This window comes from Suncus etruscus, chromosome 10 (assembly GCF_024139225.1).
Source record: "Suncus etruscus isolate mSunEtr1 chromosome 10, mSunEtr1.pri.cur, whole genome shotgun sequence".
NCBI lineage: Eukaryota > Metazoa > Chordata > Mammalia > Eulipotyphla > Soricidae > Suncus > Suncus etruscus.
The window spans coordinates 26,386,214-26,407,686 of record NC_064857.1 but is presented as its reverse complement, the minus strand read 5'-3'; the positions used below and the strand labels follow the sequence as shown (position 1 = coordinate 26,407,686).

The 21,473-nt window shown below is 41.8% G+C and overlaps 1 protein-coding gene across 3 annotated transcripts in view; it reads right to left on the bottom strand.

Moving 5' to 3' along the window:
- Positions 1–21,018, bottom strand: part of SLCO5A1 (solute carrier organic anion transporter family member 5A1) — a 173,708-nt gene extending 152,690 nt beyond the window's left edge. For all 3 annotated transcript variants that reach the window (XM_049781805.1, XM_049781806.1, XM_049781807.1), the window contains exon 1: positions 19,907–21,018. In XM_049781805.1, the coding sequence (XP_049637762.1) occupies positions 19,907–20,807 (901 nt within the window). In that variant the 5' untranslated portion in view covers positions 20,808–21,018. The remainder of the gene's footprint in view (positions 1–19,906) is intronic.
- Between the last annotated feature and the right edge of the window lie 455 nt (positions 21,019–21,473).

Genomic DNA, 21,473 nt, shown 5'->3' with positions numbered 1-21,473 from the left:
CAACTTCTCAGCAACAGAGTATAGAGGGCTAGAGCTCAATGGGCTGAGTTCAGAGGCATGGCTTCCATCCCTGGCACTGCATGTTAGCCTAAGCACAACACGGACCCCTACACATAGAATCAGGAGTAGACCCTGAGCACTATCAAGTACTTCTCCAATAAGAAAGAGTACCATACAGACTCTCTAATTAAATTTCTTATAAACTTTTTTAAGTATCACCATAGATGAGGTCTTATGTTTCCTTACAGAAAAGGAAACAGATGTTCCAAGTTAGTCAAAGCCGGATGTGAGGGCGATCTGGCTGCGACATCTGTCACCCCATTGATCGCCAGGGTTGATTCGGCTGATCTGGCTGGCTAGGAGGGTGTCCCCTTCCTCCCTCACCGCTCCATGTGCGTCCCTCCCGAAGCTGCGCGCTCGGTCGAAGAGGACGGCCTTCCCCAAATAGAGACGGACCGTTCTTCGGTCGAGGGTATACGAGTAGCTGCGCTCCCCTGCTGGAACCTCCAAACAAGCTCCCAAGTTAGTCAAAGCCATGTCAATTATGATAGATGAGGGATAGAGCATAGTATAGCAAGTAGGGCATTTGCCCTGTACAGAATTGGCCTAGGTTTTATCCCTGGTATCCCATATCATCCCTGGAGAACTGCCAGGAGTGATTCCTGAGCATAGAGCCAGGAGTAAACTAGGAGCACAGAAAGGTATAGCCCAAAAGTCAAAATAATCATAATAATGATAGATGAGTTTATATCAAATTCCAAATGGGACATCTATTTATGGTTTAGCATTTTGACAAGACTGGATGGCCTGGAATGCCTTAAGACCTAAATTTACTATTCTTAAGGTGACATGAGGTCTTCAGAGATATATTCCATGATAATCCAGGAGTATTCTGGATTATCCCATAGGCTTCCTCATTATAAATATGACTCTAAATGTAACAGGAGAAGTTTTACAAGCCAGAAGAAGAATACTTGGAGCTAGAGGAATAGTACAGTAGGTAATGCACTTGACTTGCACTGAGCCAGCCAAGATTTAATCCTTGGCATTCTTATGGTTCCCCAATCCCTACCTATATGCAGACCCAGGAGTACATCCAGAGCACTGCTGTGTGCGCATGCACGTGCACACACACACACACACACACACACACACACACACACACACAATACAAGCCAAAATTATTTCATAGCTTTACACTTTTCCTTACTCTCCCTTCTCCTCACTGTTGCTAGGTAGAGCTCAGATTTTCAGTAATGATTCTTAGAGCTGGTTATACCACTTTTTCAGATAAACTTGAGCACATTTTTTGGTTCTTTTTTCAGGGGAGGAATGATTTTTTGGGGGAGTTTGTGTTGTGGGTTTTTTTTTGTTTGTTTGTTTTTTGTTTTTTGAGCCATATCTGGTGACACTCAGGGGTTACTCCTGGCTATGTGCTCAGAAATCACTCCTGGCTTGGGGGACATATGAGACACCAGGAAATTGAACCACAATCCGTCCTAGGTTAGCACATTCAAGGCAGATGCCCTACCACTTGTGCCACTGTTCCGCCCCCTGAGCACATTCTTTAACCTCTATCTCCTCATATTGAAATATGAAAAATAAAGATCATGGCTCATTTTGGATAAGGAATCTAAACTACCAAATGTAAAAGTCACCCTTTCAACATACAGTGGTGTTGAATAGGAAGCCAAAATAAAGTAGACCCCTTCCATTACACCATACAGAAAAATGCTTATAAACTACCAACAAAAAATATGAAAATCTCTACAGTTAAAATTTTCTTTAAGGAGGTCAGAGCCATAATACAGCAGGTAGGGCCCTTTCCTTGAACAAAGCTGTCCCAGGTCTATTCCCAGTACCTCTTATGGTTCCCAAACTCATCAGAAGTGATCACTGAATGCAGAGACAGGAGTAAGCTCTGAGAACTTCCTGGTATGAACACTACCATCACCACCACTCCCAAAAATGTCATGTAAGCTCAAAAACTGAAGAAACAACTTTTAAAGAACATGAAAACCTTCATATTTTATAATCACTAAAAATAATGTACAAAACACACAGCAGTACTACAAATAATCTATGAAGAACCCAATATAATGTACATGCAATAGCATATATGGAGTAATGGTTTGACAGAAGTAACACAATTAGTTTGCATTCCCTAGCCTATGCTTTCTGAAAGGGCTTCCTATTTGGAAAGCCACAAAATAATTGTTACTTTCAGAATCTATAGTCTAGAGATTTCTACTTCCACTTCCAAAAATAAATCCTAGACTATAAAAAATAAAGCTTCTAAGAGCAAATAGATCTGTATAGTAAGGTGGCAGTCTACAAAACTAACATCAAAAATCTATGACTTTACTATATACAAATAATAAAAGACAAGAAAAAGATTTTTTTAATCCCACTCCCAATTATGCCTAAGAAAATCAAGTATCTATGAATCAACTAAGAGATAAGACTTATACAAAGAAAACTACAAAACACTGTGTCAAGAAGTTAGAGAATCAAATGGAATGGAAGCACTTACTCTGCACATGAACTGAAAAGTTAAAATGGCAATACTTTCTAATTAAAATGGAAATACTTCCCAAAAATTGTACAGATTTAATGCAATCCCTATAAGGATACCATGACATTTTTCAAAGAAATAGATCAAGCAGTCCTAAAATTCATATAGAACAATATCTCCACAAATAGCTAAAGCAATCCTTGAGGGGAAAAGATGAGAGGCATTACTTTCCTCTACTTTAAATTGTACAAAAGCAGTAATAATTAAAACAGCTGGTGGGGCCAGAGAGATAGCATGGAGTTAAGGCGTTTGCCTTGCATACAGAAGGACGATGGTTCGAATCCCGGCATCCCATATGGTCCCCCAAGCCTGCCAGGAACGATTTTTGAGCATGGAGACAGGAGTAACCCTGAGCGCTGCTGGATGTGACCCAAAAACCAAAAAAGCAGCCTGGCACTGAAATAAAGACAGACTCTCAGATTAATATAATAGATTTAAATATCCTGAATATTTTGAATATTTGATATTTGAATATCCTTTTACCAATTTATCATTTATAAAGGGGCAGGAAATACGATGTGGAGCAAAAGCTTCTTCAACAAGTGGTGTTGGGAAAACTGGTCAGCTACATGCAAAAAAAAAAAAAAAAAAGAACTCAGACCTCTCTTTAACACTGTGCAAAAATATGACTCAGCAATGTCATTCCTGAGAATATACTCTAGGGACCCAACATTAGAATGCAGAAAATCGGGGCCGGAGATATAGCACAGCGATATTTGCCTGGCAAGAAACCGACCCAGGACTTAAGGTGGTTGGTTCGAATCCCGGCATCCCATATGGTCACCTGTGCCTGCCCGGAGCTATTTCTGAACAGATAGCCAGGAGTAACCCCTGAGCACTGTGGCCCAAAAAAATAAAAAAAATAAAAAATAAAAAGAATGCAAAAAATCCCTTTGCTTTTTATCTTCCTTGCACATCTATTCACAGTAGTCAAAACCTAGAAACAACACAAGTGCCCAAGAACAGATGAGTAGATAAAAAAAAAAAAAAACTGGTGCATCCACACAATGGAATACTACACAGCTGTTAGAAAAAATGAAGTCATAAAATTTGCTTATGCAAATATGGAGTGTATTATGCTAAGTGAAATGAGTCAAAAGAAAGAAATATACACAGAACGCTTGTAGTCATTTGTGGGATATTTAGAAAAAATATGTTAATAATATCCAGAGACAATAGAGCCAGAGGGACCAGTCCATGGTAGAAAGCTTGCCACCAATAGCAGGGAGTGCAGTTAGGACAAATAAGAGATCACTATGATAATGGTAGATGAAAACGATCACTCTGGATAAGAACTGGTTGCTGAAAGGAGTTAAAGTGTATACCTGATACCCCTTTAGTAATAATATTGCAAACCACAAGGTTTAAAAGAAAAAGAGAGACAGAGGAAGAGAGGAAATGTCTGCCATTTCTCTGGCAGACCAGAGAGAGGTCAGGGTTGGGGTGCAGAAGAAAAAATTGGAAAACTGGTGACAGAAAATATGCACTTGTGAGTGTAGGGTGTAGGACATTATAGGTGTGAAGGAATGGGTGTAGGACAATTATGAACACCTTTGTAACTTGGTATCTCATGGCGCTTTAGTTAATTTTATTATTGACAAAATTAAATAAATACACGGTGGTTTGAGAGGTTATACAACGGTTAAGGCACTTCTTTTGCATCACACTGACTCAGCTTTGAATACATATATGAGCATCAAGGGTCATTCCTAAGCACAGAGCCTTGAATCATCCCTAAACATTGTTGGTTGTGCCTCACATATACAAAAACAAAATACATAACAGAGTGTTAGGAGTGCTTAACATAAAAAAAATTTTAACTTCTCTTTTGACAGCTCCTGAGAGAATCATTTTTGTTGTGGGTGACTTTCCGGTATCTAGAGGAAGTTCAGCAGCATTATTAGCCAATTGCCACCAAATGCCAATAAGCTCCTCTGAGTTCTGACAATAAAAATGACACCAGGCACTGCCAAGTGAGTTTCTGGGGCTGGAGAAATTACTATTTGAGAACTATTATTTTAGGATGACTGTACCCTATGCAACTTTCCTGAGATCCAGAAGACACACATACTTATGCCCAAAAGGAATCAGTTAAAATTCCAATAGATATTAAAATAATTCTAATAGGTATACAAGCACACAGCAAATAAATTTTCTAGGATATGACACAGGCTGGGAGACAAAGAACTCTATCCAAAGGCTTGGACTTTTCTGATGTTGAATTTATGGAGTAATTATTCTAACATATATAGGTGTATGTTGTATAAAAATAAATTTAACAGTGAGATGAAATCAGAAGACACTCCATCCTTTGATCTGTGCAAAAACCAAGATCAATAATTACAGAAGACTGACTACAACAACCAGAATTAGAGCAGAACTTCTAGAATCAAAAGAAAGACTCTATCCTAGACTTCATCCTAGGATCTGTGCAAAAACCAAGATCTCTAATTACAGAGGATTGACTTTGACAACCACAATTGAGCAGAACATTTCCTGGCACCATAAAAAGACCTTAGGGTTCGAAAATGAACATGTCCAACATGTAGTTGATCCCATGACAGTATGCCTCAAGGGTGGAGAAATCCTGTATATACAAGGCCAAGGGAATTTCTTATCTAATTTCCACAACAAATTTTTTTTGCCTGTGTAAAAAAAGAAATCTTGCCTTTTTTTATTATTTTTAAAATTTTTTTCTTTTTCTTTTAGATTGATATTTATAGCTTCTAGACAGGGGCTCCCATGCACTTTTTTTTCCTTTTTTTTAACAGAACCATAGACCATGAATCATCTTGTTCTGCATCATATTTCTATGTCTTCCTACAAATTTAGAAAAAAAAAAGTGGATGTACCAGGACAAAGCAGTCTCATGAACCTCGTGAGCATTGAGTGGAAATAAAAAATGATCAGATCTAAATACTCAACCCAGAGTCAATGACAATAGAATTAAGAAACCCAAACAACAGCTATACACAAAAAAATACCTGTTACACTAGCAGTCCAGGGGCTAAGGGTGGAGGTAAGGGATGAATGCTGGGAACAGTGGTGGAGGGACGTCAAAAATGGTGGTGGAAATGGCCCTAATTCACTGTCACTAAACGCCTGAAATACAGCTGTGAAAGACTTGTAATTCACATTGATGACAATAAAAAATTATAAAAATATATAATAAAAAAATTAAAATAGGGGCCGGAGTGATAGCGCAGCTGTAGGGCATTTGCCTTGTGTGCAGCTAACCCAGGACAGACCGTAGTTTGATCCCTGGAGTTCTATATGGTCCCCCAAGCCAGGAGCAATTTCTGAGTGCATAGCCAGGAGTAACCCCTGAGCATCACCAGGGTTGTTCAGACACACATAAAAAAAGTTGACTGACATAGGGCCCAGAGAGATAGCACAGCAGTGTTTACCTTGCAAGCAGCCGATCCAGGACCAAAGGTGGTTGGTTCAAATCCCAGTGTCCCATATGATCCCCCGTGCCTGCCAGGAGCTATTTCTGAGCAGACAGCCAGGAGTAACCCCTGAGCACCGCCGGGTGTGGCCCAAAAACCAAAAAAAAAAAAAAAAAAAAAAAAAGTTGACTGACATAAAAATACTTTCTTACTGTCATGATCCTATCTTGTTACTTTCTCTCTCTCTCTCTCTCTCTCTCTCTCTCTCTCTCTCTCTCTCTCTCTCTCTCTCTCTCTCCCCCTCCCTCTCTTTCCTTCTCTCTCTCTGGATCACAACAAGCTTGCTCAGGATTTACTCCCAGCTCTGTGCACAGGGCTTTGTGCATCCAGGTACCATACTTGGGACCCAAGAATTAAATTAGTGTCACTATAATAAAGGGCAAGCACCGAATGCTCTGCAGTATTTATTGTCACTGTAATGATTTTCAGTGTTCTTTTTTCTTTTTTCTTTTTTTGTGTTTTTTGGGTCACACCCGGCAGTGCTCAGGGGTTATTCCTGGCTCCAGGCTCAGAAATTGATCCTGGCAGGCACGGGGGACCATATGGGATGCCAGGATTCGAACCGATGACCTCCTGCATGAAAGGTAAACGCCTTACCTCCATGCTATCTACCCGGCCCCTCAGTGTTCTTTTTAATAGTGTTGGATATATTCACAATACTGTGCAACTGATCTCAAGAAATTTTCATCATGCTAAATCAAGTCAAACCCATTAAGACTAATTTTGCATTTATTTTATTTAAGCACTTGGAAAACCTATCATTTTTACTTTCTGCCTCAAAGAATTTGTCTTTTCTGGAAAAAGTAAGAGAAATCAGACATTGATTTCCCTTTGAGGACTACTTAAATACACTTAAGAAATTTTCTTAAGAACCATATTTTGGGGGGCTGGAGCAATAGCACAGCGTTAGGGCATTTGCCTTTTACACGACTGACCCAGGACGGACCTGGTTCAATCTCCATATGGTCCCTCAAGCCAAGAGTGATTTCTGAGAGCATAGCCAGAAATAATTCCTGAGTGTCACCAGGTGTGGCTCCCAAAAAATCATATCTGTTATAGGAAAATATGTTAGAATTTTCTTCCTTTGAAAGGCTGAATAATATCCCATGGTATGGTATAGCATATTTTCTTTAGCCATTCATATGTTGATGAATAGTTAGGTTGCTTTTACTTCTTGAATTCTGTGAATGGACTTTGAGATACTGCTTTTAATTCTTTTTTAATTGAAATGAAATCGTGGGCTCTCGTGACAATTTTTTTTTTTAGGGAACTCTTTCACCTTTTCAGATGACATATAGACCTTTTACTCTTAGAGTCTTTTTTTTCCTCCCTCGTAAAATGTCCACTCTTTTTACAGTAAGATATGAGCTCAATGATTTGATTTCTGCTACATCTTAACTTGATCACTGCTGGAGGGACTCATTCATTCCTGTTTGCCCCTCTTTGTGTCCACTACCCCTTCTTTTTGTTACCAGTGGCAAAGGAAAACTTGATCCTCAATATCCAAATCTATTTCTTTTAATTGTCACACAACTCACTGCTAAAATTTCCAGATTCTTTAAAACTTTAGAGGAGAGAGTGCATGGAGATACTACAGTGGATAGGGTACTTGCCATGTGTGTAGTCAACCCAGTTTAATCCGTTCAATCCTTGGCATCCCATAGGGTACCCCAAGCACTCTAAAGAGAAATTCCTAAGTGTAGAGTCAGGAGTAATCCCTGAGCATTTCTGAGTATAACCCAAAAAGAAACAAAAATATTTAAGAAAATGACTGGAGAGATAGGTAGTATAGGAGAATAAACTGATGCCAGTTCAACCCCCACTACAGTATATGGTCCCTGAATCCCTTAGGGGTCACTCCTAAGCAAAGATACACAAACAGCCCCTGTGTATCACAGGATATGGTCCACCCCTAAAATAATTTTTTATTTAAAATTTTAAAATGGGGACAGGGATATCACTTAGTGACAGAGCATATGCTTTACATGTATAAAGTTCTAAATGTGACTATTGACAACAAAAGGAAGGAAGGAAGGGAGGGAGGGAGAGAGGGAGGGAGGGAGGGAGGGGGGAAGGAGGGAACGAGGGAGGGAGGGGGGGAGTTCCAAGAACATGAGTTTATTTGCTTTCTTCTCCATCAGAGAACCTCAAGTAGTGGGCTGTCCTGAAGTTGCTAGCTCACAGATATTCCTCTGACAATTTTCTCTCTACACCGTAAGTGCAGGTTGAGAAGATTCAGGTTAAGAAGAATAGAAATGATACCTCCTTTGGTTACTAAGAAAATCAACACCATCTACCAAAGTCACTGTTTCCCATTGCTCTTAGCCCTAAATACAATGTCACACAACTGAGTATTTAAAAAAGTAGCCATAAGTGATGCAACACCCATAACTGATACATTTGCACTGGGCAATGCAGAGATATGGTGGGGTTCTTCCAAAGGCAGCAGAACTTCAATCAGCAACTGACTTTCCCTACAAGTTTCATATCCAGCACAGAGAAAGAATTCCCATCTGTGAAAAGTACCAAAGATTCATGGACTTTTCCCTCTTGCCTTCCCAAACATGCTCTTCCAACCAGCAGCCCAGTCTTAATCTGGGAGCATACTGGAAATATTAATTAGAACCCCAGATGAACAACTCTTTGAGAAGCAAAATTTGCATCTGCAAAATCCCCCAAGTGACTCACATGTACATTCCATTTTCAGCAGGTCTTTTCCAAGCACAGACATTCATGGAAATGAGAGGAAAGAAATCGGGAAAACCAAACTTGAGAATCATATCATAAATATTACCAAAAAAGTTTGTTTACCAGTATTTGCCAGGGAGATGAATAAATCCAGATGCTCCCGACTATTTTCCACCTTGAAGCAATGAACCCTTGTGCTTTTGAGTGGGAGTCTATAGCTTCTTTCTCTGATGTTCATGGTGACTAGTTTATCTGTGAGATTCTAAAATGTTCTATGAACAAGGCCATGCAGAACCCAGCCCTGCAAGGTTTTAGGACAGACATACAGACATATGTGCTTCTTATCAGCTGTCTGTGTTATAGACACAGACCGGTGAATGACCAGTGAATAAAGTTAGGACTATTGAAATGGCCATTGAGAAAAAAGCTTAGCCAGGGCTAAAGATAACACAGCAGTAGGGCATTTGCCTCGCATGCAGCCAACCCAGGACGATGCCAGATTTGATTCCTGGCATCCCATATGGTCCCCCAGAGCCTGCCAGGAGCGATTTCTGAGCACAGAGCAGCCAGGAGTAACTCCTGAGCACCGCCTGATGTGGCCCCCAAACAAAAATAAAATAAAATAAAATAAAATAAATAAAATAAAATAAAGCTTAGCCAGTTTTAAAGGCTAAAGTGACTACCAAGCAGCTGATACCAATTCAGTTATGACTGAGTCCTGCCCATTATGACTTAGATAAAGTGTCCCAGAAAAATGCAAGCTTCAGCAACATCCTAGCAAGGAGCTGTCATGGGCCATTGTGTCCATTGTCTTCAATCTGCACTGAATTCAGTTCACCATTTTCTCCGCGTGCTCTGAATCTTTTCTTCAAATCCCTTGTTTGTCATTATTCTTCATGTTCGTTTTCAATAAGGATGATTTGTTTTAATTTATTCATGATTTATACAAATTCTACTTCCCAGAGGGATTTTATGGGGCTTACAAAGATGAGCACATTTGTAAACAAGACAAAGAGAATCAAAGCAGAATCAAAATGAAATAAAATAAAAACAAGTTAGAGGACCACTGGATGGCTCAGTTGCAAAAGATTCTGCCTTGCCCTCCTGAGGCCCAGTAGAGCTGAGCGCTTAATTTCCAGTAATGCTCTACATGCTCCAATAGGCACCGTCATGCTATCTTTGATAGTGCCAGAGATATAACAAAGTGTGTGCAAGTACTTCAAGTACAGAATGCAACTCCCACAACTTCCACTCATTCCAGCAACAAAAAAGGAAAGAAGGTAAACTTATAAAATTACATTAAAAATTAAAATAAAGAGGGGCCGGAGAGATAGCATGGAGGTAAGGCGTTTGCCTTACATGCAGGAGGTCATCGGTTCGAATCCTGGCGTCCCATATGGTCCCCCGTGCCTGCCAGGAGCAATTTCTGAGTGTGAAGTCAGGAATAACCCCTGAGCACTGCCGGGTGTGACCCAAAAACAACAACAACAACAACAATTAAAATAAAGAGGGAGCAGAGCGATAGCAAAGCAGTAGAGTGTTTGCCTTGCACGTGGCCAACCCAGGACAGGCCTGGGTTTGATTTCCAGCACCGGATATGGTCCCTCAAGCCTGCCAGGAGCAATTTCTGAGTTCAGAGCCAGGATTAATGCCTGAACACTGCTGAATGTTGCATTAAAAAAATAATTAAAATAAATAGAGGTCTTAGCAGATAATATACATTCATATCTTAATTTCTCTGCTTTGTTTTTTATGGGTCACCCTCTGTGGAGCTCAAAACTTACTCATGGCACTCAGAGATCACTCCTACTGGAACTATTTAACCCAGACTGGCCACATGGAAGGGAAGTCCTTTACCTGGTGTACTTTCAAGTCTGCGCCCACATCTTGATTTTTTCAAGGCCTCCTACTATGCCCCAGTGATTGTTCCTCTTCCAAAAAAAGAAATGAGGGAACTGATGACTAATGCTTTGAAAATAAACCTGAATGCTCATCTCAACAATGCCTTTATCTCTGGTGCATGAGTATACACAGGGGAAGTAAGAGTTCTGCCCTGCTCCTTCTTGGCGTGAGCTTTATCCAAACACCTCCTCATTCCCAGCCCATGTGAGAAGAGGGCTATTACTCTGTGGAAGGCAAGTATTTCCTATGGCTGCAAAGTTAAGTCTGCTTAGTGCCAGGATTATTAGAAATTTCATCTATACAGGGCCGGCGAGGTGGCGCTAGAGGTAAGGTGCCTGCCTTGCAATCGCTAGCCAAGGATCAGGACCCTGGTTCAATCCCCCGGCGTCCCATATGGTCCCCCCAAGCCAGGGACAATTTCTGAGCACTTAGCCAGAGTAACCCCTGAGCATCAAACGGGTGTGGCCCAAAAACCAAAAAAAGAAAAAAAAAAGAAAAGAAATTTCATTTATACAAGGAGCAGTACACTACTTTGGTCAGCTTTGAAAAGTGTGTTTTGTCCTTTAATGTGTTTCCTCCTCTCACTCAGAATTCAAGTGGAGGGCAAAGGCTCCCATTCATTAACTTATATTTACTTATATTTCAAAGTCCCCTCCAAAAATATCAGGAAAACATGCCACAAAGGCACTTAAGTGATTAATATTTGTTAGTTTGGAAAAAAAAAAAAGAAATTTGGCTTCTGAGAGAGTTGAAAAGGAAATAATGGGCATGAGAAATAGTTCTGAGATTATTTGCCTGGCAGGAGGTGGACACAAATTTAATCCCCAGCATCACATAATCTCCTCAGCACCATGAGAGATCTCTTAGCAGACCAGGAGTATCCCCTAAGCACCACCAAATGTGGCCCAAACTCACACCACCTCTACAAAAGAAAATCATGATCCATGTGCTAGGGACACCCTGAGACCATTCAAGCTCACTGATCTTCACCTAATATCTTCCTCTCCCATGTTTACTGGAAAATCTTATTTGCTAGGTCAGGTACAGACCTAGTTCTAGCTTATTGGATGTCCTGGTGGAGCAGATACTTTCACCTCCATCTGCTACTCCTGAAAAGCAGGTTTCAATGCCTAAGAAGCCACAACCATTGAAGCCCTGAGCCCTGAACTTACTGGAAATATCAACAAACTTGTAATTTGACAAAGGCATGGATGCTCTAGGACCTATGGTGCCAGAAAACACTGTGCTGAAATGAAGAGTCAGGAAAAGTGGAGTTTTGGAGTAGTGGGGGGGGGGGGGCAGTGCTAGGCATCCAACCCAGGATCTCATTCATGCGAAGCAAATGCTTTAACACTAGCCTATATCCCTAGTCCCTACAAATACAGTTCAACTAAAAATAACTACACTGAAAGATGTGTGTATATATATATATTACCATAAAAAATCTTCTAGGTTCTAAAACATGCCTTAAATATTGATGACAATTTCTCTGTACAATTTTCCTAAGAGTTAAAAACTCAAGGGTCTTCATAGTAAGAACCAACAATATGATCTCAGAAAGACCACACACACACACACACACACACACACACACACACACACACACACACACTCACACTCACACGCACTTTCTTTCTTTTTTTCTGTTTTCTTTTTCTTTCTTTCTTTTTTTTTTTTTTTTTTTTGACTTTTGGTCTTTGAGTCACACCCCACAGCGCTCAGGGGATATTCTTGGCTCCATGCTCAGAAATCGCTATTGGCAGGCTCAGGGACCATATGGGATGCCGGGATTCGAACCACCGTCCTTCTGCGTCTAAGGCAAATGCCTTACCACTGTGCTATCTCTCCGGCCCCACATGTGCACTTTTTTTTGGTTTGGTTTTGAGGAGGTGATGGTGATGAACCACACTGGGGCTATTCATGACAGTGCTCAAAAGTGGCCCCTGGTGGTGCTCAAGGGACTACTTGTGGTGCTGGGAATTTAAGTCAGGGTCTAGGCCACTGAAGCTACATACAAGGCAAGTACTTTTCCTCCCGTCCTGCCTCTCCTCCCCTCACTCTTCTTTATAAAGTCTGTGAGGGGCCTAAGAGAAGAGCATTAGTATATATTCACTAGTCCCTGAATTAGATCCCCAATACTGTGTAGGCCCCAGAACACTAGCCGGTATAGTCATGGTGGCCCAAGGCATGAACAGCATCATATCTGGCATGAGGTGGTGCCCTTACATTGAATCCTGAAGGCCAACTGACTCTGGGTACCCTGAGCACTGTGAGGAGAACTAAATAAATAAGTAAATAAGATTGGAAAATGCCCCTCAAAAAAAATCCACAAAAAAATTTCTGAAATAACAAAGACAATTAGTTCTAAATATGTTCTGGGATTTGTCCTTGGTCACCCAATGCCCCACCACAATCTTTGTGGGAAATGAAGACCCTCGGAGGTCAAACTGGAGTTCCACATACCTACCTAATGTCAAAATGTCATGTTTCAGGGGCTGCATGTGTGTATGTGAACTAAAAATGGCCACCCAAGGTCAACCAGTGGAAAGCTCTGGGGATAAAGCCTCAGAGTCTCAAATTATTCATCTATAAGATGAATCAGGATTTTCTTATATTTAGACCATTTTTAAAAAGTGATTTTCTACCAATGTTTTTATTGCCCACATGGTGTATTTCCCCTTTTTTCCCAATTATATTTTTGTTTTTGTTTTTTCTTTTTGGGCCACACCCTGCAGTGTTCAGGGGTGACTTCTGGCTATCTGCTCAGAAATAGCTCCTGGAAGGACGGGGGACCATATGGGACACCGGGATTTGAACCAACCACCTTAGGTCCTGGATTGGCTGCTTGCAAGGCAAACACCGCTGTGCTATCTCTCCGGCCCCCGTTTTTCCCCAATTATAAAGAAGTTTCAAGACTTTTAAACTCCTAAAGGGTAAAATAGCTCCCTCTCCCCCACTCTCTCTTTAAAATGAGCTTGAAGACTGGCAAGACAGCTCAATGAGATGAAGTCACATGAGGCACATGGTCATTTGAACAATAGGTGGCCCCAAAAATGCCAGTAGGAGCAAGTTCTTAGCACAGAGTCCCCAAGCACTATTGGGCATTGTTGTGTATGTAAATATTTTGGGGGGTTACTATGTTGCTCACCCTAATCTGATTAGGTGATTGTGCCCTACCCTAGGGTGTGACCTGGCATTCTGCCCCCACCCTAGGGTAGGACCTGATTCTGCTTCCACCATTGGTTGGTATCTGATCCCACCATGGGGTGGGACCTGACTCTGGAGTATAAGAGCAAGGGTCTGTGGAAGGCGGGAGCTTTTTGCTGGCTGGAACTGAATCTGAGTCTTTGGACTTCAGTTTTGTCCATCCGAATAAAGCAAATATTTCCACGAGCCTGATTGTCTGCGAGCTGTTTACCCGCCGTTTCACCTCAGAACCGTGGGCTAGACAGGGTGGCAGACGCGTACTCCGAGCTGGAAGAAAAGGGCCTCATTCTCCATCCCTCCATCAGTCAACCTCTTCAGGGGCTGACCTGCTACAGGGCATGGTTCACAACTGAATTGACAAATGTGCTTGAACTTCATTGTAATAGAACCTGGTGCTGCCTCTCAGACTTGACAAAAAGTTGCAAGAAATACAGTAATAGGGAGGAGACAGTGGTCCACACTCAGCCAACCCTGGATTCAATCCTGAATATGCCACCTATGACCCACAGCACTGCCAGAAATAAGAGAGCACAGAGCCAGGAGTAATTCTTGAGCATCTATGGGAATAACCAAAATACCCCCTCAAAATAAAAGTAAATAACTCCTATGCATGTAATCCTAGTTTACTTTCAAGCTATTACAGTAAGGAAAAATTATTTCCATGTGAAAACAGAGGTTGGGAAAAGTTAAGTGATTTCTTTAAAGTCTTATGACCTTTAATTGGTTACGTAATTTTGTCTTTTCCTATGAAGCTCTTTCTATAGCACTGCACTAATTCTGGCCCTTTTCTATGGCGTCAATGAACTCAGGGCTTACACATTATGGTGGAAGGATGGTGGTGCCTACACAAAACTCAGTCAATGGATGATCACATCAGTCCTTTATTTGTCCTAAATATCACTGCATTAAGTTGTGGCTTGCTCTTCCCAAAATACATCTTTTTCCTTTTCTTTTTCCACTAGTGAGTCCTTCTTTCTGGTTTTCCTTGTTACCTCATGAATTTCTTGTCCCCGAAGGACTGCATTTGCTTACTCCCTGAGATACAATTACAAATCCTCATCTAGTTACTAACCTTACTTTTTAATACCAACAATGCTTTCTCTATGATCCAGGTCAACACTAAGCCTCACTTCTTGCAGAAGCAGTTAGTACAATTAACACAGATAAAGGCATCGGTACCTTACCTATGACCATATCTCTCCTACAGCAAAAATTGCCAGAATGGCAACATGGGACTTTCAAAAGATTAAGATATGCATTTATATTCCACTTCCATGGCTTTAATATTCAGATATTGTTCCTGCAATTACTAGTGTACTCCTTGTTTTTTATGTTTTTGTTCCTATAAGGCCTTGCCACTGTAAACACATATTTATGCCTTTGAAAAATAGTAAAATGATATCTTAACTCTCTGTAAATATTCCAATGTGTTTTATATTTTTGATTATATCAAATTATATCATTACCTCCATTTACTTTAAAAACTTGAATCTGGGGCCGGGCGGTGGCGCTGGAGGTAAGGTGCCTGCCTTGCCTGCGCTAGCCTAGGACGGACCGCGGTTCGATCCCCCGGCGTCCCATATGGTCCCCCAAGAAGCCAGGAGCAACTTCTGAGCACATAGCCAGGAGTAACCCCTGAGCGTCACAGGGTGTGGCCCAAAAAAAAAAAAAAAAAAAAAAAAACTTGAATCTATCTTCTAACCCAGTTGCTGGATAATATCACCACAAATTTGTTCCAACAGTAACACAGAACCCCACACAGAAGAAAAGCAACATAAAACAGAAATGGCAATTTCACTTTTCTGCCAGTAATTACTCATCCAAAAGAAAAGCTAAAAGTATATATAAAGTTCATAGTATGTTCTGAGCATTGTGCTACCTGGAAGAAACCAAAAATAAGACATAGTTTCATACTTACAGGATTCTCAGTATAGGGAGGAAACGATGCCCACTGAAGGCAGGTTGTACAGTGTTAGGTGCAAGGGGGGAAATGTTACCCAACTGATATTTGTTTTTTCCTTCCTCTCTCCTCTTCCTTCTCCTCTACTTCCTTTTTATATTAATAGTTTTGTTTTTTTTTTTGTTTTGTTTTGTTTTGTTTTGTTGGTTTTTGGGCCACACCTGGCATTGCTCAGGGGTTACTCCTGGCTGTCTGCTCAGAAATAGCTCCTGGCAGGCATGGGGGACCATATGGGACACCGGGATTCGAACCAACCACCTTTGGTCCTGGATCGGCTGCTTGCAAGGCAAACGCCGCTGTGCTATCTCTCCGGGCCCTATTAATAGTTTTTTTAATGAATGCCCTAGGGCTCATTACTTGAGAAATATGAGAATTCTGCTTCATGATAAATGGATCTCAATAAAAGCTACAGCAGTTTGAGTGCCAGAAATTTTCCATGTGTTATTTTACTTAATATTTTCATTAGCCTTATGAGAGTAATGATTCTTTCCCCATTTTATGAAGAAGAAAACTGAAGCTCAAAAAATGTTTAAGCTGAAAGGCATCAAGCCCATATTCATGTGTCCCCAGAACCTTGAGCTTCTCTTCCATTGCATGTTTCTTGGCAGGAGTTGGATCTAAGAGTCCCCTGAAATCCAAGTTGTATCACATTCAGCAGAGTTCTGAGCAAAGAATGGGGCAGAAGGATGCAGGACCACCTCAAGTCACCAAAGCCTGATCAAACAAGAGAATTCTCTTGGCATTTCCAAGTGAGCATTGTAAATTTCTTTTCAAATCTCAGAGACAATTATGTTTTTAGAATGTGCCTGATGTTCACTTGTTATGACAAGGGATATTTTCCTAATAAGTGGCTTAAATGCCTTCTGTCTTGCACAAAGCCATTCTTCTAAATTATTTTTTGCATCTCCCATCGTTTTTCATTGTTTTTTGTCAATCTTTATGAGTTCTCATTGTAATCACAAGAAAAAAAATAAGCGGGGCCGGATACATGGCGCTAGAGGTAAGGTGTCTGCCTTGCAAGCGCTAGCCAAGGAAGGACCATGGTTCGATCCCCCAGCATCCCATATGGGTGCCCCCAAGCCAGGGGCAATTTTAGAGCACTTAGCCAGGAGTAAACCCTGATCATCAAATGGGTGTGGCCCAAAAATAACCAGGAACAAATATTTGAATGTTAAAACCATGGAAGCAGGATATAAAAGTGTATCTTAGTCTTTTGAAAATCTCATGTTGCCATTCTGGGAGTTTTTACTGTAGGAGTGATAGAGTCATAGGCAAGATACAGTAGCCGTTATCTGTGCTAAATGTACTATTGCTTTGCTTATGCCGAAAGTCATGTTTAGTGATTAATTTACCATCACTAAATAAATTACACAGATGTAACATACAACAGATGGCATTGCCTCTGAAGCAATCTAGCCAACAGTATTTTGTCTACATCTAATCTAATATTTAAACTGAACTTTTAGTATGTGAGAAATATGGGGAATAGAAGAGCAATGTTATAGAAAGTAAAATTTTGAACAAATAAACTTGAGCAGGGGCCGAAGCGGTGGCACAAGTGGTAGGGCTTTTGCTGTGCACTTGCTAACCTAGGATGGATGAAGCTTTATCCCCCGGCGTTCCATATGGTCCCCCAAGCCAGGGGCAATTTCTGAGCTCATAGCCAGGAGTAAGCCCTGAGTGTCACTGGGTATGGCCCAAAGAACAAACAAAAAACAAAAACAAATAAATGAGCAGGGGATGGAGCAATAGTACAGCAGGTAGGATTTGCATACGGCTGGCCCTAATTCAATCCACAGCACTCCATATGAATCCCCACGCCTTCAAGGAGTGATCTCTGAGCATAGCCAGGTGTAGCCCCCAAAACAAAACAAAACAAAGTTAATTAGTATAGAACAGTTTCTTCAAAAATGTCTATGTAAAATAAAAAGTCGAAGAGCTGTTTTATTTTACTTTGGGTAAGGAGCACACCAGTAGTGCCCGGATTGAATCCTGGACTTCCTGCATGCAATGCATGTGCTCCAGCCCTTTCAGACAATATATATACATATGTATACATATATTGCTTATATATTTATGTATACATATTTTATATTGCTCTAAGAATAAACATGTATAAAATTATCAGTGATACAGTTCTACTTCCCAGAGCAAGCCCTGAGCACCAACAGGTGTGACCCAAAACCAAAAAGAAAAGCAAAAGAAACCTTACTGTTCCCACATTATATAAGGAGATGGCGGTATGTAGATAATAAATTGTTAGATAGAGCTACTACTTGTTAAGTTATAATTTTTAAATAAAGGAAAGGCTTGTCTCTTCCTTTAGCTGATTCCAAAAGAAAAGCAAAAGGTCTTATCCGTTTGATGCATACTTAACCTTTTTCAAGAGTTCAGATATATTCCTCTTCAAGTTTGAAGAGGCAACTAGTACAGGGAAATACTGACAGGCAGGGAGTCTTTTCCAGAACAAAATTATGCTACTCAATTCCTATCCTACCCAAAGTCCTACCCACTGAGCACACTATACTTATTCCAAACACTACCTGTACCTGGGAATTGACTCGTGCAAGACAGCTCACCAAATCCAAAAGCTACCACTTTCCAGACCATACTGATTCTTCTCCCAAGTGCATGTAATTGATAAGTCTTCATCAACAGAAAGAAAACCTTTAGGTCACCTTTACAACGTGTGATGTTCTTCCACAGAAAGATAACCTGGTCATTTGATACATACAAGTGTTTGAGTTTCATTCATTGAGGTTTTTTTTTGTTTGTTTGTTTCCTGTTGCGAGTGATACGTAAGAAATAAAGAGATGTTGGGGCTGGAGTAATAGCACAGCGGTAAGGTGTTTGCCTTGCACGCAGTCAACACAGTACAGACCCTGATTGAAATCCTGACATCCCATATCATATGGTCCCCTGAGCCTGCCAGCTGTGACTTCTGAGTGCAGAGCCAGGAGTAACCCCTAAGCACTGCCAGGTGTGACCCAAAAAACTATATATATGTATGTATGTATATATATATATATGTATGTATGTATGTATATATATATATATGCATGAGGTTAAAAAAAAACAGCATGCTTGATTTAGTCTGAGTACTCCAGAACCTTGTTACCAACAATAATGAGAAGCACACTAAAAGAAAATATAAATAAGCCAAAAGCACACTCAGAGTGTGATAGGTGCTGAAACATTGTATGCCTGAAACAACATTTTGGGGTTTTATTTTGTTTTGGGGCCACACCCAGTGATGCTCAGGAACTACTCCTGGCTCTACACTAAGGAATTATACCTTAAAGAGCTTGGCATATGCGATGCCAGGGATCAAACCTAGATCAAATTTATTCAAGGCAAACATCCTACCCTTTGTACTATAGCTCAGGTCTCTGAAACAAATCTATTATGACCAACTTTATAAAAAAAAACAGTGTCTTCATAAAAATAAAAATTAGGGGCAGGGGTGTTGGTCCACACCCAGTGACACTCAAGAGTTACTCCTGGCTATGTGCTCAGAAATTGCTCCTGGCTTGGGGAACCAAGGTCTAACCAAGGTCCATCCTAGGTTAGCCTCGTGCAAGGCAAACGCCCTACCGGTGCAACATCATTCTGGCCCCCAAAATAAAATTTAAAATTAAATCATAAGCCAGAATTTCATTTGACCTATAAGAAATAATATTTTCTGCATCTTTCTGGAAGGAGGGCAACCAAAAGATAAATATACATTATAATTGATACAATTATAACTGTATTGTATCAATCATAATTGATACAATTATTAATACATGAGAACTTTTCAAAGATAGGTGGCAAGAAAGAGATGAACTGCATCCATACTTAACATGGTATTCCTTAGGAAAAGACTAACGTGAAATATAAATCTGAAAATAAATGTAAAGAACTTTCAACTTATTTGGCTCTTCCGCAAACAGAAAACATACCACATTAAGGTCAAAACATAAAATAAACTGAAACTATATATATATATATATATACATATATATGTATATATACATATACATTTATGTAATGCATGCATATGTTTGAAATGTATGTATCTAGAAAACCTTATTTTCCTTTTGTTTTGGGGGTTCACGGTTCTGGGAAAGGGCAAGAAAGTCTTACCTAGGTACAAAGATGCATTTTCTTTCTTGACATTGTCGTCTAAGTAAGTTGGTCCCAGGGTATAAATGGGTGTGGAGCCCATTCCGATGAGGATCTGAGCACAAATGAATAAAGCCACATAGACCCAGTGACTGTTTCCTCCTGAGTCCTTCAGGCAGTCAGGGGGCTCCAAAGCCCCCCTGGGGTTGCCAGTCTGACACAGGCCGTCGTTGGAGGCCGAGGCATTCAACTCTTGGATTTGATAGGGAGGAGAGATGAAGTGAGGTAATGCAAAGAGGGCAGCGCCCAGGGCGATGAAAAGGCCCCCCACAGCCAACCACAGTGGCCGACGACCCCGGCCCCCAAAGTAACTCACGAACACCACCACCACCAAGCTGCCGATATCAAAGCAACTGACTAGCAACCCGGATTCCGAACTTTTGAGACTGTAGCGCCTTTCTATGGTGGTGATGACGCTGCTCAGGTAGCCGGAGACCATCAGGGCCTGGATGAAGGTCAGAAAACACATGCACACCAAGAAACAACGGGAATCCGTGAGGACCACATAGAAGCACCTTCTTCCCTGCAACTTGGCCAGGGCCGAGGACACCGACACAGCTTTGCTCATGTTGCAGTCTGCAAGCCCTACCATCTCTGCCGGAGAGCACAGGACAGAGGGGCTAGGGCTCACCCCACTGGGGCCTTGCTTCGACTCCCACTCCTCCGGGTGGTCCAAAGACTCCTCGCAGCTTGTCTTGGCATCCGGACTCGGGTTTGAGTGGCAAGAGGCGTTGTTCAAAACGGGTAAACTCTGGGACCTCAAGGATTCTGCTTCGCATTTCTTTTGGACAGCTCCTGCGGTGCCCAGATCATCACCCAGCAGCTCTCCAGAAGGGGGCTGCACCCCAATGCTGTCGTCCATGGCGCTTAGAATTCAGATCTGATCGCTCACTGAATGCCCTGCCACCCACAAGGGAGGCCAGACCCTGGCACATACAGTTGTGGCCACCAAGACCGGGTCTGGGGGTGCAAAACCCACTGGGCGGGCATCCTAGCTAGCAGGGAGCTACCCAAAGCATCTTGGCTGCAGCCAGGGCTCTGAGGTGCCACAGCAGCGCGCCCCGGGGGCAACGGGTCCTTGGGGTGCTGCGAGAAGCCCCCCTAGACGTCCACCTCGAGTGGGGAGCTCCCAGCAGGTGCATCCCCGATGCCCACTCTCGACCAGGCGTCGCCCGGAGCAAGGACTTGCAGTGCCAGGCTTGGAGCGCTTAACGCAACCATCCGCACCGCATCGCGCTCGGCCGGTTCCCTGGAGTGCCAAGCTCCCCAATCTGCAAAGCGAGAGAGAGAGCAATGAGCCAAGGGCTTAGAGGTGGCACCCCCAGGGCACCCCCGGTGAGACCAGATTGGCCGGGGCCACACAGTGGGGGGAAGCGGAGCCAGGCTGGCAGGAGGCAACGGGGGGGGGGGGGCTCAAGCTGGAACAATAAGCAGATTCCCCCCCCCAATCTTATTGTCTACAGCGGACCTGCCCCCGCCCCGCCCCTCGGCCTTGCACAGCGCATCTGCTTTTTTATATGTTCCTAAT